Source organism: Schistocerca serialis, chromosome 7 (genome assembly GCF_023864345.2).
Source record: "Schistocerca serialis cubense isolate TAMUIC-IGC-003099 chromosome 7, iqSchSeri2.2, whole genome shotgun sequence".
Classification (NCBI taxonomy): domain Eukaryota; kingdom Metazoa; phylum Arthropoda; class Insecta; order Orthoptera; family Acrididae; genus Schistocerca; species Schistocerca serialis.
Window position 1 is genome coordinate 388,503,141 of NC_064644.1, and position 18,895 is coordinate 388,522,035.

General features: G+C 39.5%; 1 protein-coding gene across 2 annotated transcripts in view; it reads left to right on the forward strand.

Annotated features, from left to right (window-relative positions):
* The window catches only part of LOC126412211 (lysoplasmalogenase-like protein TMEM86A), a 466,801-nt gene that overhangs the window by 420,416 nt on the left and 27,490 nt on the right, over positions 1–18,895 (forward strand). For both annotated transcript variants that reach the window (XM_050081694.1, XM_050081693.1), the window contains exons 3-5: positions 738–931; positions 10,703–10,818; positions 16,572–16,682. In XM_050081694.1, the coding sequence (XP_049937651.1) occupies positions 738–931; positions 10,703–10,818; positions 16,572–16,682 (421 nt within the window). The remainder of the gene's footprint in view (positions 1–737; positions 932–10,702; positions 10,819–16,571; positions 16,683–18,895) is intronic.

An 18,895-nucleotide genomic window follows, 5' to 3' on the forward strand; every position in this document is an offset into this window, starting at 1 on the left:
GCTTCGCCTCCCATGTCCCCAGACCTCAGTCCGTGCGATTATTGGCTTTGGGGTTACCTGAAGTCGCAAGTGTATCCTGATCGACCGACATCTATAGGGATGCTGAAAGACAACATCCGACACCAATGCCTCACCATAACTCCGGACATGCTTTACAGTGCTGTTCACAATTATTCCTCGACTACAGCTATTGTTGAGGAATGATGGTGGACGTATTGAGCATTTCCTGTAAAGAACATCATCTTTGCTTTGTCTTACTTTGTTATGCTAATTATTGCTATTCTGATCAGATGAAGCGCCATCTGTTGGACATTTTTTGAACTTTTGTATTTTTTTGGTTCTAATAAAACCCCATGTCATTCCAAGCATGTTTGTCAATTTGTACCTCTCTATCTACATATTCCGTGATTTATTCAGTTTTCAAAGTTATACTGACTTTTTGATCACCCGGTAAAATGAGAGAAATCAGAGCTCGAACGGAAAGATTTTGGTGTTTCTTTTCCCCACGCGCCATTCGAGAATGGAATGGTAGAGAAGTAGTATGAAAATGGTACGATGGACCCTTTGCCAGGCACTTAAGTGTGAATTGCATGTAGATGTAGATGAAAACAAAGGAGAGGACAGGCCCGGATAATATGGGATGTCTGGTCACCTTAATGCGTGTGACATTCTGCCAGAATCGACTGCGACATCTTGCTGTGCACCATGAACCGCATGTTTGTCTCACGTCTGTTCAGGTACACGTTCTCCCGGCGCATCCTGACGGGGCTGGCGTTTTCCTGCCTGGGGGACGCGTTGCTGGTGTGGCCTCACTACTTCCTGCACGGCATGGCAGCCTTCGGCGTGGCGCAGCTCATGTACACTGCCGCGTTCGGCTTCAAGCCGCTCAACGTCCAGCTGGGCGCTGCTCTTTACGCCCTGTGCGCAACTGGTAAGACTAGGGCGACCAACATGTCAAATGATGGACGTCTGACCATGATTTTACGGGTTCGTTTAAAGCAGATTTAGTCACAATAAATTTCAGCTCACAACTAAATCACGTTTTCTTGACAATGGAGACATAAATATTGATAAACTGGCGTACTTTGCTTGCTTTTACTCTATTATTTCAAACGGTACCATACTTCGGGTTAAATTGCAAAAGCATGTAATAATACTCATTTTGGTGTAAATTCAAGAGCAGCATGCCGCAACCTGTTCCAAGAACTGGTTTAGTAACTACTGCTTCTCAGTATATTTATTCCTTAATGAAGTTAGTTTTAAGTAATTGTCTTCAATCCTATGATTTTTACCAATGTTTCTCACATCAATTTCTTTGTGTTTTAAATCTTTAAAAAAATTTACTCAACTTTTTTCTGTTGTTCCTGTTTTTAGCATACTCGGAGCACTAGAATTCTTTTCGTGTAGAGTATCTTCATTTACAAAATCAGCAATAAATTCTTTTAATGACTTGTAACTGTGTGAAACAATATTACGTGTAGTTGGCATTACTCTCATGAGCGGTGCTAAGTTACTCTTGACAAAACACTCTGTAAGCTCGAGTACCGTTGGATGCCATTGATTTTCACCAACATTAATGTTGCTCCTATCTCTTCAAATAAACATATGGAGTATTTAACCTTCTTGCAGACACATGCACGCTGAGCAGTGTAGTTAGTATGATTACGGAAAGTAGTATACACAAATCAGCACGTTTCGTGTTAACTGTCATCGAATCAACTGAGAAATAAATAATGCAACGAGTGTGATTAAAAATGAACGTCTCAATAATCCGCTTTCGCGAGTCATTGTTACTCCGTGTGTTATTAACACCATAGCTGCTAATCGGTAAGAGATGAACGCATCCGTCTGTTGCCTGTACTGACCGAGAAACAAGTAAAAATTCCCCCTCTCATTATCCCTGCAGGCGTGTAAGCTGTGTCATTCTTTCTCCACTCCTCTCGTTCCCTACAAACAAACCGTTTTCTTTCCGTAGAAGCACGAACAGAAAAAAAGACCAAATGTCGACAATAGTATCTACAAAACGAGAGCTTTTCGAGAACTGTCGATGAGGATGTTCAAACTATAGATAGTACTTCGCGGGATTAATATTTGGAACAGTAATCACTCATCCTGTTTACACGAAGCTCCCTAAACCGGATTTGGCAAACGTGATTTCCCAATACCGCTTCTGGATGGCCATGTAAACACTTCAAAATCGATTTTGGAAATCCGCTTCAGGTTGCCGGTTTTCCAATTCTGCAATCCATTTTCGCTCCCTTGTGAGCGTAACCGGTTTTGAAACGTGCTTGGGCTGTCAGGTTTTTAATAATTTTCGGCAAATGTGGGTGGTGTCGCTTTTTGTGCAGTGAAGGGCAAGGAGAAGTATTAGACCGAAACTGTTTACACCTCGTCTAATTGAAGAGAAATAGTAATTGTGCCGACTAAACCATAAACTCTATCAGCTGTTTGTCAGGCGCCATATTTAACTGGGCTATCAAATCGGCTTCAGACTTTAACAAGTAAACATGTCAGCGAGAAACAAATGGTTCAAATGCCTCTAATCACTGTGGGAGTTAACATCTGAGGTCATCACTCCTCTAGACTTACAACTACTTAAACCTAACTAACCTCAGGATATCACACACATCCATGCTCGAGGCAGGATTCCAACCTGTGACCGTAGCAGGAGCGCGGTTCCGGATTGAAGCGCCTAGAACCTCTAGGTCACATCGACCAGCGAAACGGTTTTCGAAATTAGGTTTTCGTCTTTCGGAAGATGTCACGTGTAAACGCAGTGACTTACGAAATATGCAGGAGAAACGGTCGTTAATAGGGGAGCTGTTAGGATTGGGGTGGGGGGGAGTGCTATAATACGGGAGACGCCGGGAAAAACTGGAGAGTTGGTCAGCTGGCTTCGACTGCCAGAGTGGTACAGCACGGGGTTAAGTCACAATGGCATTAATATATCATACACTGTATACTATTATCTGAGATTTGCCTTCTTCGAAGTGACTGTTGTGTGACGTCCTCTGTCACGGAGTACTATAACCACTCGTGATCGGGTTATAGCCTGACCGTGCTGCACCATTAAACTGCAGCAGGCAAGAATCTATATACAGTCGCAAAGCCGATCCTGATTAAAACGATAACCACTTGGTGCTGGCTAATTTTCTAGAATATACGTCTATCTGCCAGATTTTTGTCGTATTAAATGTCTAAGATGTCATCGTAAGAGACATTTCCTCTGTAACCAGTAGCAGGCACGACTTTAGGTGCTGGCCAAGTTCAAAAGGAAATCGCACACTTACTAATTGCAAACATGATACCCCAGTAGCCGCACTCATTCTACAAATGCGGCCTTGTCATTTTTCGGCCTTAGAACTTTGACTGCTTTTAGCTCACTTTTGTGCAAATGTCTTCGTATTCCAGAGTGTACAGTAAACCAACCAAAAGAAACACATTACACAACTACTGGACACGGGCTGACTTGAAATGCATCCAGAAATTTCGTCTGTTCTGTCTGTAAGTGGTAGATAGTAGCAGCTGGTGGTGTGTAGGTAGCCTGTGGGGAGGGATGTAGCACTCACTCCATCTCTAGTAATCCATTTAGTTACTCTCGTGGGTGGTGTTAGATGACGAACTGCTCGGAGCTCATTCAGCTATGATGATGGGGCCAAGTCAGGTGGGCCCGAGCATCTCCAGCGATGACCGTGTCAGAGCCACTAGTATTCCCTAAACAAGCTGTGGACATGTTTCAATGGCTAGCATTGTGTGTCACAAGAGACAGGTATCTTGGCTTAGCCACCCAGATCATGTGTTTTGTACGTCTGTTATCATAAAAATCCCAACCTCAAGGCGTGCTTTGTGCTGGCTGTTGAGGTGACACGGTCGTAATGATACATAGATTCATGAGCGCCAAAGTGCTAGTGTTGTTACACGACTGCTGCAGATACAAGATGAAGCATTCAGTCTGACATAGTCTTGCCAGTGAAAAATGTCAGCAGCTGTCTGCTTCACATTTTCTGTAGTGCTCTGACTTCTATAGCTACATCTATATCCGCATACATACACTGCGAGCACCATATGGTGCATGGTGGAGGGTACCCTGTGCAACTATTTGTCATTTCCTTTCCAATTCCACTCGCAAATATGTCTCCATATGAGCCCTAATTTCTCTGTTTTCGTCATGTGTATGCAAAATGTATGTCGGTGGTAGGAGAATCATTCTGCAGGCAGCTTCCAATGCTGATTCTTTAAATCTTCTCAGTAGTGTTCTGCAAAAAGAACAATGTCTTCCCTGCAGGGGCTCCCATTTGAATTCATGAACCATCTCCATAATACTTGTTTATTGAGTGAACCTACTGGTAACCAATCTAGCACCCTGCTTCTAAATTGCTTTGATGTCTTCCTTTAATTTCAACTGGAGATCTTAAACCTCAAGCAATACTCAAGAATGGGTCGTGTTAGTGTTCTGTATGCAGTCTCCTTTACAGATGAACTACACTTCCCTAAAATTCTCCCAATGGACTGAGTCTACCATTCTGCTTCTTTATTACCATTCTGATGTGTTCATTACATTTCATTTCACTTTGCAGTGTTAACACCTAGATATTCAACTGACACGATTGTGTGTGAATCAGCACACTACTAATGCTGTATTCGAACATTACAGGATTGTTTTCCCTACTGATCTCGATTAACTTACATTTTTCTAGATTTAGAGCAAGCTCCCAATCACCAAAACCTAGAAATTTTGTGTACATCCTCTTGTATCCTCCTACAGTCGCTTATTGATGACACCTCCCCATACACCACCTCATTATCATCATCTTCATCATCAAACAGGCACAGATTGCTGCTCACCCTCTCTGTCAGATCATTTAGGTATACGTAGAATAAGAACAGTCCCATCACACTTCATTTGGGCATTCATGATGATGACATGCTAGGTTCTCTTACTTAAGAAATCTTCAAGCTGCAAAGTTATTTTGAGAAAAATGCAAGGAACACATCAGTGTATTTATGAACAGTATGAACTGAAACTGTCTCTCTTTGATACTGGAAGTAAAGATGATTACAAAGGGAAGAAACATGATACAGCATTAAAGAAATACAGTGTACATAAAGACTGTAGGCTGCAGGCAATAGTAGAAGAAATGAAGAAGAAAATAAAAATCCTGTGTTGTCCATATTACTGATAAGAAAGAGAAGTTGTAGAGACCTCAAAGAGAAGCGGTGCTGGCAGTCAGCAAAACAGTCTGCCGCTTGGGCGCCAGAGGCTCCAAAGCCGTATGGTTTCTATACAGGACATATGAAGGGCTTATTTCAATAGTGGTACGAGTCCATTACCTCCACTTTTCTGCCTATAATGCTTCTGCAACTAATGATCCAAACAAACAGAAAGAAAGGTTCATCTCTAGCAAGAAGCCATATGCTTGAATATTTTTGGTATCTCAACTGCAGATTTTTCAGCGCTCATTTAACTGTAGGGCTCTGTATCTCACAATGAACAAAAATGAACTTGTACCACTATTGAAATAAGCCCTTCATATCACAATTAGTAATGGCCACTTAGGGTACCAAGCTGAAAGAGGTGCCAGGGGCAGCCAAGTGCAAGGTTTGCATACAGTGCATATAGCAACTAATAGGGAAAACTGACACAGGTGGAAGTGTTAGAGGGAAAAGAGGGAAAGGGTGACGGTACCATACTATAGCTCACTCGTGTGCAAAAAATGTTTTCAAACCAGCCCTGCTAGCAGTGGGGTTGTTTACATACCACAAGTATAGTTTTTTGATGGACTTGGATTCATCAGTGGCATGAATTCTTAGAGTAGCTACTTGAAAGAAGTAATTGATTTTCTCATCACAGAGCCCTGCTTGATTAATTTATCTTACATGAGGTCCAGTAGGAACTAATAATCATCCTCCCTAATCCTCAATTTCTAAATGAGTATTCATCCTCTAAAAGAAGTTATTTTCAAAGAAATGTCAAGCTTACAATTTTTGGCCATTTGTTCATCCATTTTTTCAACCATACTGACAGTTTTTTTCTGTTAATGTTGCTTACTGTTGTCGCATATAAAGCAGCAGCCATAGAGAAAGCAACAATTTCTGGTTTCCTTTTAGTGCTCAATGCCATGACAACTTGCCTCTGTGCATGCATTACTTAGGCGCAGCTTGTGGTGCGTCCAACCATATGAGACTTTTCCATATGCTTTAATGCTAGAATGGTAGCATGCCATAATGAATGTGTAAATGGGCAGTAACAGAACTGTGTAGTTGAACTGTTATATTTCTAGTTGTGTGGGAACACCAAGGCATCTATGAAGCCCCAAAAAATCTCTTGGGCAGTATAGCGTGTATGGTGAGTAGTGAAAACACCCATCCAGTAGAGCATGGGAGGCTAGTCCTCTTTAGCAGACATCCTCCAAAATTAAAACAATACACAATAACAGGGCACACATAGTGTGTCAAAATGTATTTACTGTGACTAGAAGAAGATATCACCCTTTTGTATTAAAATGTTTGGTCCTACCTATAAGATACATCAGTAAAGTGCAAATGGATGATTACGTGAAGAAACAGTGATATAAAAGCAATGCACCAACCTTCTGAAATCAAAGCAATTGGGGGTGAATACTCCATTGAAGTGGTGCTGCACTATAACCTTAACTGTATCAAAGTGACGGTCACAAAACAATGGCATGTACATATACAGAAGATTGTCAGGAGGAATGTGCTGATTAAGAGGTAATTGAAGTGCAAAACATAATGTGATAGATGATTGGAGAGAAACAGCAGATTTACACAGATGTTCATCTTACAGGTTTTGCCTCTCAGAGTTAGACTATAAATCCAAAACACTGAGAGCAGTTTGAAGTACCAGAAATTCACACATATCACATGTTCGAGGTCAGGTTACATATGGGAAAAACAGTGTGGCCACTCATGCTGAAGAAACAAGTATCTTTCCTGACATGTGCTGCTGGCTCAGTCAGATACTTAGCATGCAGCAGGAAGTGTATTATCTTTGAAGAAGAAAGGAATAGCCAGGTGATAAAAATGACTAATACATACCATAACTAATGGTGGAGAAGGTAGACAAATTTCTTCAGCCACATACATATACAACATCTTTTGCGGTAGCCCTCAGTAAAAATTAAGAAGGAATTAAATGCTTCAACAGGCCCAGAAAAACAGCTCTTGCAACTACATCAAATTTGTGGATGATCTTGCTATTGATTCTTGACACCAAACCATTTCCAGCGATAAGGAAAGTGTCAGCACTAGAAGTAGAAACAACATTGGGGTAAGGAGCTTCTGAAAAACTGTGTGCCTCAGTTTAAATCAGCACCATAAATTCCAAAGAACAAAAGTAAAACAGAGTGTACTGTGAGGAAAATGGAATCAAAACAGACCGACTAGCACGTATCCGAACAAGCATAGTCGATGACGACTCAGTCATGTACATTCAGCTTTTCCGTAGCGAACCAGCAAATTATTTCAGTTCTTTCTCTTCTGAATTGTATAACCAATAAGTTCAAGAGAAAGTGGGTTAAATAGCTGCTGTGCTTCATGGTAAAGATCACCTCAGTGGGGACATGGCTAAAAGTTGGGTCACCACTTGGTGAATAATACGTCACTCAGCTCATAGTCCACATCTTATGAAGTTACATAATGTAACATTTATTTATCACCCATTGAAACTTTGGATACAAAGGCTATCTCTGACCTGGTTTTTCAACTCCCACTGCTATTCTTATTTGAAGGAGATTTTAATGTACGTAATGTGATAAGAGGATACACATCCTCCTGCCACATTGGTATTAAAGAATTACAGTGGAATTTTTCTCTACCACTGACTTCGTATTCTGCTCTCCTGCCTGTGCAAGCATTGCTCAGTGGGGAGTGGTGAATGACTTGGATTAAAGAGAGAACTTTGCCATCTAGATCGACCTCTCATGGCAGTCCCAAGAAGTAAGTGGCCTTGAGGAATGCTGTCATAGCAAACACAATGCAGCCAACTGGTTGTTTTTGAACACTGAGATAGTGTAGCCCATTGGCTATTTCTGAAATGGAAATAACATCCAGAATCCACTGTGCTGCTAATGGAACCATCCCAAGGATCTCGGGCAGAATTCATAGGCAACATGTGCCATGATGAAATGATGATGATTGCCCAGCAATCAGGGTCAGGCATGTGACATGTCAACAGTTTAGTAGTCAACAAACAGCCTTTCATATTTGAAGTCTAAAGACAAATACCATATGACAATCCACCACAGGAAAAAGTGGTCATGACGAGTGTTTCTGGACTTGGTGACTCATTCTAATAACTCTAAAGCGGTGTGTGAACTCATAGGGAGGATATCAGGCAAGCATGTCAGGTTTTCAGTAGCTTCTCAAATGAATCAATCTACAGCTAGAGACATCATGCACACAGTGGTGGAGTTTTTGCTTTGATCCCTACCTTGAAAACTGGGATACAGATCCCCACCACCATTGGGAATTGCTGAAGAGGGGTGGTTAATATTTCAGTACCAATAAAACTGAGGAATAAAACTGCCCCTTTTCTGTGGGAGCTACAGTATGCGTTGCTTCAGTCCAAGGAGACTACACCTGGTGAGGATAGAATCCCATGAAGAGTGTTACAGAACAAAAGAATCTGAAGTTATCAATACAACAACCTGTCACCAACACTCTCATAAGTATATTCTTCAATCTAGACAGTGTTTATGGCACTGTTCTAAAGCATAACATTCTGGCATAGTTCCACTGCACAGTCATATGATTATTTCTTTCCAGACAATCTTGTACATATCGAGTTGTTAATATTCAGAGCAATTCAAGCAGGAGTATGGTGCCCTTAGATATATGTTTTAAGCATGATTCTGTTTGCTATACAATTCAATGATATCAGGTCCACAGTTGAGTCTCCCATTATGTTGTTTATGGAAAATTTCACTATAGTCTATGCTACCTCTAAACTTGAAATAACTACTTGTTAGTTGGAGCTGATCATAGGTTGATTAGAGTAGTAGGAAGACAGCATGGGTTTTAAATTTTATCAGAGAATTTTCTGGTGTGTTAATTTTAGGCCTGCCATCCTGAAAGTGATTGACACTGTTCTCAATTTTAAAAGTTCAATAAGGTTTCTGGATCTGACTTACATTGAGTGGCTCTTGTTGAGACACTTAAACATGCTAATAGGTCTACTTAAATCAAGTGCTATTAGATTCTTGTCAGTGTGCATCACATTTGAACATCACCTTTACGCATTTCCATGTAGTTCAATATAGATATTATGCACCAAGTGCCCAAATAATGAGACTGTGCTATGATATAGAAGAACAATTAGTTGAGAGGTGTTTTTGACATTAGATGTTACCCAGGATGAATCTGACAATGAATAATGTGCTATATGCATTTTTAAAAGTGTTACCATGTTCTAAAAATGTATTCTGAGTGGTACAAAATGAATAGAAACATGACTAGGCAGTACCTATGTAATGAGTGTGTTGAACTTTTTGCCCCCATAATTTTATTTCTGGGTACTTGAATGAGACAATTAAGCCATGCTTCCATGCTCAACATTTAATCTGTACATAAAAAAATGAAATTGTTGGTAGTGAAAGTGTCAATGACTTGAAAAGTTACTAAACGGAAATATAATTCATACAGCCTATCTACATTGATGCAGTTTTTTTCCATCACCAAAAAATAATTAATGTAGAGTAATGAAATTTCAGGGATAAATTTGTCAGGTAACTTATTTAAGTGATTACCATAGGAAAATCACAGGTTAATTCATGACTGTTATAGCCTGTATTGAAAGCAAACCTGAGTTACATCCCCATAGTGGTGCTGCTAGTGACATTCTTCCGTTACTGGCACAAAATTTGAGTAGACATCATATTTCAGATATAGAATCACACCTACCAACTTTGGTTTTGTCACACAACCCCTTGTTGGCGTTCCTATTTTTGACATATTTATTTCTCAATATAGTCACACTAGCGACGAACTCATTTCTCCCAAAGAAAGACCACTTTCTTGCTACTGTTATTGTAGAAAGTCAGCCATTGCTTACAGAGCCGAACCTCGCATTCACTTACACTGCTTCATCACTATCAAGTGAAGTCATTGAAGGTGTTCTGTAAGTTTTGGAAAGAGATAGAAATAGGATGGAGTCAAGTCGGGACTGTATGGAGGATGATCGATGACCATGAATCCAAGACGTTGGATTGTTGTAGAAGTCTCAGTGCTTGTATGTCCTGTGGCAGTTTTTGCTAAAGGACGGGTGCTCCTTGTGTGGATGAACTCTTTGAATTGGAAACTCGACTACAGCATGCTGTTGCTCACACACTGACATTGTTATATTATACACTGTTGTGTTCTATACTACAGTTTGGAGCCCTCTGGTTGCAGAGGGCTGTGAATATGTAACTTGAAGAATAAAGGTGTATAATGTTAATAAGTTTTATATTACTTAAAAGGCTTAAAGAGTCTTCACATAAAAAATTTGGATGTATTATTTTTCAGCACACCCTTGTAATATTATATCCAATCAGATAATCACTTTCTGTTGTATCAGTATCATTGCAAAGCTAAATAATGCTGTTTCTGTTATAGTAATAGTGGTAGATACTACTACTACTACTACTACTACTACTACTACTACTACTACAGCTACAGTGATTGTTTCTATTATTTCTTCCAGCTGTAGTAATTTTGATGCCTGGTCTGAGTGGTGTCTTGATGATTGGAGTTCCCATCTACAGCATTCTGTTGGTTACAATGGCATGGAGAGCTATTGCTAGAGTACAGTTCTTTGAGGTAACTAGAAATAATTGTAATTAATATCTAACTGAATAAAATTTTGATCATTATTTTAAGTTTTAAACCTCCCAGTGAAGAAATTGTTGAATCTCCATTTTCATTTGTTTTTGAAAACTATGATCTGCAACTGAGAGTTTGACTTGGTACCATGAAGACTGGTCAGTTTTGTTCTTTCCAACACCTTATTTGTTAATAAAATTGAGTCACACATTGTCATCTTGTAACTACTTATTGATATTATTATTATTATTATTATTATTATTTAGTGGGATTTGCTTATTGTCATATCAATACTCCTGAAACATCAGTGTCACATTAAGGAGACATATTGGAGAAATTCTTATGGAAACTCTTTAACTGAAAAAAAGGGTAATAAAAATTTTCAATGGGTTGCATGTACTTAATGAAGTAATTGCCACACATTTGAATTTATTCATATCAGATAATGAAACTCAAGGCATCATTTAAATATAATCATACTTTTTGAAGTGTTTGGTTGCTAATGTCCTGGAACACTACCCTAGACTGAAGTGAGATAACACACCTTACGGAAAAGAGCTGAGAACCCCCCCCCCCCCCCCTTGCCTCCCTTCTCCTGCTGTGGAAATATGGTTCTTCATGTCCTGAACTCCAGGGGGTGTGATTTGTACAGTCTTAGCTGAGACAGTGGCTGGCATGTTGTGGTTATGGCTCTCTTAGGGTTGCAGTGTATGATGGATGTGTTGAGGTGAATGTCACTTCCAGTTAGTTCTAACTATAGCTCTCAAAAAGATCCTATAAAAGTGTAGTTACAGTTGGCAATTTCCTGGGAATGCATTACTCAAAAGTAACAAGTAAAACATGTTTTTTTTCTTTTTGTCAATTATTTGATTTCAGCATTGCACAATTCTTGGACTAGAAGGAAACAACAAGAAAAATCAGTATTAGACTCTTAGTTGAAGGTGCATTTCTGCAAAGTAATGAGCAAAGGAGAATATCTTCAAAATGACCATGCTCATTACATTCTTGAATACTGTCATAAGTTCTGGGATTCCTTTTTGAAAATAACATTAAGAATACACGAGGAATAAAATGTCCACTGATACATTAGTTTCCTGTTTAGGCATAAAAATCTTTAGTATTTTTTGTAGTAAGTTAACATAATGAAAAAAAATCATTAGAAAAAAGCAGTAACACTTGCGATAAAATCTACTGAAATAACAATACTTACTCTGCAACTGTACCATAAATTTTTAGTATAATTTTAAAATTAAGTGTAGTACTTGTTCCATATATGTAACTTGGAAACAGGCTGTGTAGGACCATAATACACTTTTATCAGGATAAATTGTGTTTGTAGTTTTAAAGAAACATGAGAACTAAGTGTTAATGAGTTTTTTATTCATAAAGTTGCTACAGTTGCTTCAAATTAAATTTATTCTCAACGTTTTCTGACCCTTTAAGTAGTAGGTACAAAATGTATTATAAACATACATACCTGTATCAGTTTAAACTGGCTTGTACTTCTTGGCTTTAATCAGTGATATTTTTCAAGATTTCATTAGCAAAGTGCCTACTCATAAACTTTACATGTAATGTCTTCATTGTGTGTTGCTATACTTCCAGCTACCTACCAGATGTTTGACTGTTCAGCACACAGTTTGGAACGTGACTAACCTGGATTTGTCTTGGTGGTAGCAGTGCTGCTTCCTTGTGTTTTTGTTTAATGAGAAGCTTGAAATGAACACGACAATGAATTATTTAACTTCACACCTTTCCACATTTATTGACACTCATATCATCATGACAAATAGCTTGTATATGATAGTTTATGTAGTGTATTCAAACAATGGAGATTCCTGGGTGGAATATCAACAATGTAGGAAAAGATAGTGCTACTTACTGTAAAGATGATATGTAAAGTTGTAGACATGCACAATTAAGAGATTTACACATAAGCTTTTGGCAACAGCCTTCATCAGAAAAAGAAAGAGAAACACACACCATTCATTCCCACAAGCAAGCATACCTCACGCACACATGACCACCAACTTTGGCAGCTCAAACCAGCATGTCAACTATCATGTGAAATGGAAACAGCAATCTGGAGGGGTTGGGGAAGGGGAAGCTACAGCAGTGTACAGGTGAGGGGAGAGAGGAGTACTGTCTGGCAGAGCATGCAGGGACTAGAATGCCAACAGTGCTAGTCTGGAGGTTGTGGGTGAGGGAGGTGGGGGAAAACAGGGCAAAAAAGGAGAGTGAATAAAGATGCATGAGTGCGTTGGCAGAGAGGAGCAAACAATCAGGGTGGGAGATGGGAATGAGCAGGAAGTGACAGGACAGAAGGGATGGAAACTGTTGGCTGGAAGGTGTGGGGACAGTATGTTACTGTAGGTCGAGGCCAGTAGAATTATGGTAGTGGAGAATATGCTGTAAGGTAGCTCCCATCTAAGCAGTTCAGAAAAGCTGGTGATGGAGGGGTGGATCCAGACAGCTTGGGTGGGAAAGCAGGCATTGAAATCAAGAATGTTATGTTGAGCTGCCTCTTGTGGCACAGGGTGGTTGCTCTTGGACACAGTTTGTAGCTGGCTGTTCATCCTGGTAGACAACTGGTTGGTTATCAGACCAATATTAAAAGCTGTGCAGAGTTGGTAACTGACATGGCTGTTTCACGGGTGGCCCAGTCCCTGTTGCGGTAGGATATACTGGTGACAGGACTGGAATAGGAAGGTCTGGGTGGGTGAATTGGGCAGATCTTGCACCTGGGTCTTCCACAGGAGTATGATCCATGTGCCAGTGGGTTGGGATTGGGAGTGGCATAGGGATGGACTATGATGTTGTGGTGGTTGGGTGGGTGACACAACACCACTTTAGGTGGGATGGGAAGGATCTTGTGGAGGATGTTGCTCATTTCAGGACATGATGACAAGTAATCAAAGCTGTGGCAAGGATGTGGTTCAGTTGTTACAGTCTGGTCTGGTATTGGGCGATGGAGGGGTACTCCTTTGTGGCTGGTTCGTGTGGGGTGGTCTGAGGATTGGGGGTGTGAGGGGAAATGGCATGAGAAATTTGTTTGCATACTAGGTCTGGGAGATGGTGCCTGTTTGTGAAGGCCTTGGCAAGACTCCCATCATACTGGGCAAGGGGTTTCTTGTCACTGCAGATATGCCATCTTCAGGTGGCTATGTTATATGGGAAGGATTTTTTTTTGTGTGAAAGAGATGACAGACTCCTATGTCAATCTGTTTCTGGACCATCTAGAGGTGACCTTCCTAACCTCCCAAAATGCCAAACCCCTAGTCTGCTTCAAGTTTATTGATGACATCTTCATGATCTGGACTCAGGGCCAAGACACCCTGTCTTCATTCCTTCACAAGCTCAACACCTTCTCTCCCATTCATTTCAACTGGTCCTTCTCAGTCTATTAGGCCACCTTCCTAGATATTGACCACCTCCTCTCTGATGGATCCCTTTGCATCTATGCCCACAGTAAACCCATCAACCACCAACAGTATCTGTGTTTCAACAGCTATCATGCCCCTCCCAATCACAACCCAATGGCACAAGGATCATGCCCCTGTGGAAGACACAGGTGCAAGACCTGCCCAATGCATCTACCCAGCACTTCCTATTCCATTCCTGTCACAAGATGGTCATACCCCATCACAGGCTGGGGCACATGTGAAAGCAGCCATCTCATTTATCAGCTCTGTTGCAATTATTGACTACAGAGTAGCTGTCCATCAGGATTAACAGCCACTGCCAAACTATGACCAAGAGCAAAGTAGACCAGCCTGTGGCACAACGTTTAGCTGAATGTAACATGCTTGATTTCAATGACTGCTTCACTACCCGAGCCATTTGGAGTCTTCCCTTCACTAACAGTCTTTCTGAATTGCGCAGGTGGGAGTTATCCTTAAAACACATTCTCTCCTCCTGTAGCTATCCTGGCCTCAACCCATGGTAACATATTGTCCTATCACCTCCTTCCCATTCTCGTTTCCCATCCTCTTTGTTTGCTCCCTTCTGCCAATGCACCTACCCATATTTCCCCAATCCTCTCCTTTTTTGCTCTGTTTTCCCCACCTTCGTGCTCCGCTACCTCGTGATGCTGAGCCTTTTGGTATTCTAGTCCCTCCATACTTCACCGTACAGTGCTCCCCCCACCTGTATATTGCTATCCATTCTCTTTCCTTGCCCTCTCTAGATTGCTGATTCCATTCTATGTGATAGTTGCTTTCTGGTCCGATTTGCCAGAGGTGATGCTCTCATGTGTGTGTGATGTGTGCTTAATTGTATGAATGAATGGTGTGCTTTTCTCTTTCTTTTTCTGATGAAGTCTGTGACTGAAAGCCAATGTGTAAGTGTCTTTTAATCGTGTCTGTCTTCAACCTAATGTGTCATCTATACAGTGTATAGTGTATTCATCACAGGACAACGCGTTCATCAGAATGTGAAGGATTTGACAGTGGCAACATATTTTTAGGACACTTTCACAATCAAGTTCTGATAGAAACATGAATGAAGTTAATGGTTTTTTTTCTCATAGTAACTGGGCTTGAGAAACTATTAAGTTTTAATTAGTGGTTGACTGAAAGTGGTAATGAAATAGGTGACACAGATTTGTTCACTTTTTATATATCTATTGCCACCTGACACAACAGCTACATGATGTTAATGACTACTGCAGACTGACTCAAAGAAGATCCATGAAGATATTTACACATACATGGTTTCAATTTAACTACTGTATGCTGACTAACTGATACCTGCTGGCAATGTATAGGTATTAACAGTTTAGTTATTAGACACCAAATATTGATGTATTCTCCTTGACAGTTATTTATAGACATGTATATGAATAATAATTAAAATTTGTTATTACCTTTAGACTTATAATAGGAAAAACAGAGAAATTAAGGGACATAAACATACTTACTCCTTTGCTAATTGTAATTTTAACAATGATTTGGACAGTGGCATAATTAATATCATTATTGGAACTAAGTTGTAAATATTATTTATACTCTCATGGAGATTCACAAATCCTGTCAAAAATGGCTAAAATATGATATTTTCTAAATAGGATAAATGGCAAACTAACAAGTTTTTCTAGTAGAAAGTAGGCATTTTCAAAAGGAGGAGGAAAAAAGTAAGGGATTCAAAACTGTGGTACAGAGTTTTGTAAATTGTCACAATTTAGGATTGGAATGTTTTGAAAGATTGGAATGTTTTGGAAGAGAAGTAATATGTTTGCTGGTATGAGGAGCATGATGGAGGTATGTAATTTTATGGACTACTTACTTTTTGTTCATTGAAAATGTAAACTCCATGTGTTGAAGGGATCAAAACTTCTGAATAATCTGTTAAATATTTTTTTTTTCTGGATAAACTAATTATTTCTTTGTTGTCATAAATCATGAAATTAGTCAGTGAACAATAAAGCTTTGTGAACATTGGCTTGACAAAGAAATAAGTCCCTTCACATAACTATAGATGTTTTATACATAATGCAATAAAAAGAAAAGGTAATTCATGTCTAAAATTGGAGCAAATGAAACTCCACCCCATCTTACTATGTCTCAAGTAGTTGACCATGTTAAAAGTGTGTTTTCGTTTTTAATTTTTATTCCCTTGTGTTAATTTAGCATTGTCAAAGACTTAATGCATTTTCAGATTATTACTCAAACAATGGAAAATCCAGGATGGAATGTAACAATATATTATACAATATTGTTAAGATTATTAATGGTTTTTTAATTATTTTACAGGAGCTTTGGACTTGGACAAAATTATGCTCATGTGCTGGGGGCATTGTATTTGCTATTTCTGATGCACTGATTGGATTCCATCACTTTCACCATCCAATTCCACATTCTCAGGTAAATAAAAACTTATCCTTGTAAAATTTTGGCAATTTGTCTTTTTATGTCAGCTTACTGGAAATAACATATTTTACAGGATTAAGAAGACAGAATAATAAATGACTGAAGCACGTATTATCTCAGAGTTGATTATTTTTAGTTTATGAATCAAATAAGATTATGGAATTTACTACTCTTATTTTGTTGAAGTGTATTTCATGAGAGTAAAATTACTTTAATCATCAATAACCACTTATTGAAATGTAGCTTCAGCTCTTCAGAGAGTATTTCTTTTCATTGAGATAATTGACATTATGGCACTCAGAGGAGAAATGTTGAAGTGACTAGATAAATTTCCATGCTAGCAATTTTTAATATTGAAAGTACAAGACTGTGCCAAATAATTACTGTAATGATAAATTTTAGCTTTTTGTAGTCAGTGAATGATTTTCATTCCTGGCACAGTTATTTATTCGTTCATGGTTATGCTATTAAATTTTCCAGTGAACACAAGTCCTGTGAAACAGCACATTATCCAAAATAAAGGGCTTGTACTGATTACAGTTTTAGGGTTTTAAAGATATTCCATAAAATGCAGTCTCACTCCTATGTGCTCTGTTGCATGGTGCTTTTGATGTACTACCTTGTGCTTCTTTGTTCCACATGGATATAGAGGATGCTTTATCTCATATTTGAATTTGATGGCTATGTACAGGGTGTCCTTATGTAAAGTTCCAGTTTCAAACACTGTAGAAAGAGACATCAAATTTGAACAGCATATCATTGATGCAGGAGGAAATGCCATGGAACAAAAAAATTTAATGAAAATTTTACCAATAAGTGGTGCTGTAAGCATCTTGAGGTAAATGGGGTCTGCTACAAATGACAAATTAATCACATTGTGATGGCTGTGATTTGAGTTGCACATTACACCATCCACAATGTTTTTGTGTGGATGACTGCACAAGTTCAGCTGTGAACAGTTCAAGCACTGTTAGTTAGATAAGCCTGTCCATCACGCCAAGGCCGTACCACATTGGATGGGAAAAATTTGTTCTTAGAGGCCAAAACCTGCATAAAAAGCAAAATATAATTGTGATGAGACTGATGCAAGACACATTCAGTATGCTGTCCAAAGTTTCCTGCCACAAGTTGAAATCGAGGAACAGCATATTAGACAACAAATAGGAGCAACTCAGAGGTCACGTTCAGAATGTGTCATGCAATATGTGCCTTCCATTCAGCTACATTCATAACTGGAGCACTGAATATAACATCTTTCAGATAACCCCACAGCTAGAACTCTCACGGATTGAGATCAGGTGATCTGGATGGCCAGAGTGTAGGGGAATGACAGCGGATAATTTTAGAATTTCTTAAATGCCTCTGCAGCAGCCACTTCACTGGCTGGGCAATATGCAGGGGAGTGTCGTCTTACATCTAAATCATTTTACGTACACATCCACACTGCTGAAGGATTGGAATGACATTGGTGCATTTACCAGTGAGGGTACTGGTTACAGCGTATGCAGGACTCACGACCTCAAAAAAAAAAAAAAAAAAAAAAAAAAATATGCTAGCAACCTGCACCACGCAATCATATTTGCAGAATGACGTGGTACTGTTTGACGTGTGTGTGGAGTTTCCATTGCTGATATTTTGCAGTTCCGTGTATTGAAATGTCCTTGCAGGTGGAAATGGCTTTGTCTGTCCATGGAAAGTTCCAGGGGATTCGTTGACCACTTCTATCTGTACAAGAAATTCCAGCATGAATGTTTTTCTTGTAGGCAGCTCAGCATGGAAGTCTGAACATGGGTGATTTTTGTATGGATAGCAATGCAGGATGTTTTGTAGGATTTTATGCACCATGTTTGCAGGCATCGCCAGTGTTTTGGTAGTTCCCCATGCACTGCTTATTTGCACACTACCGCTTGATCCCTCTTGCAATACCATTGCCACATCTTCAAGAAGTGTTAGATCAACTAATTTTGTCCCTCTGTCACAGTGGACTTCAAAATAATCTGTCATTTTGAATTTTGTAATCATTTTCTCCACACCATTAGTGGACATTGGACCAAAACCTTTCTTCATACTATTGAGTGTCTGGAACTTCTGCAGGGTTCCTGACACACAGCAATTATTCTTATAAAACAACTTCACCAGCAGCACATGGTTTTTGATGGATCATGTTGAGCATCTTGGATGCAGACTGAAGAACAGCTGTGTGCTGC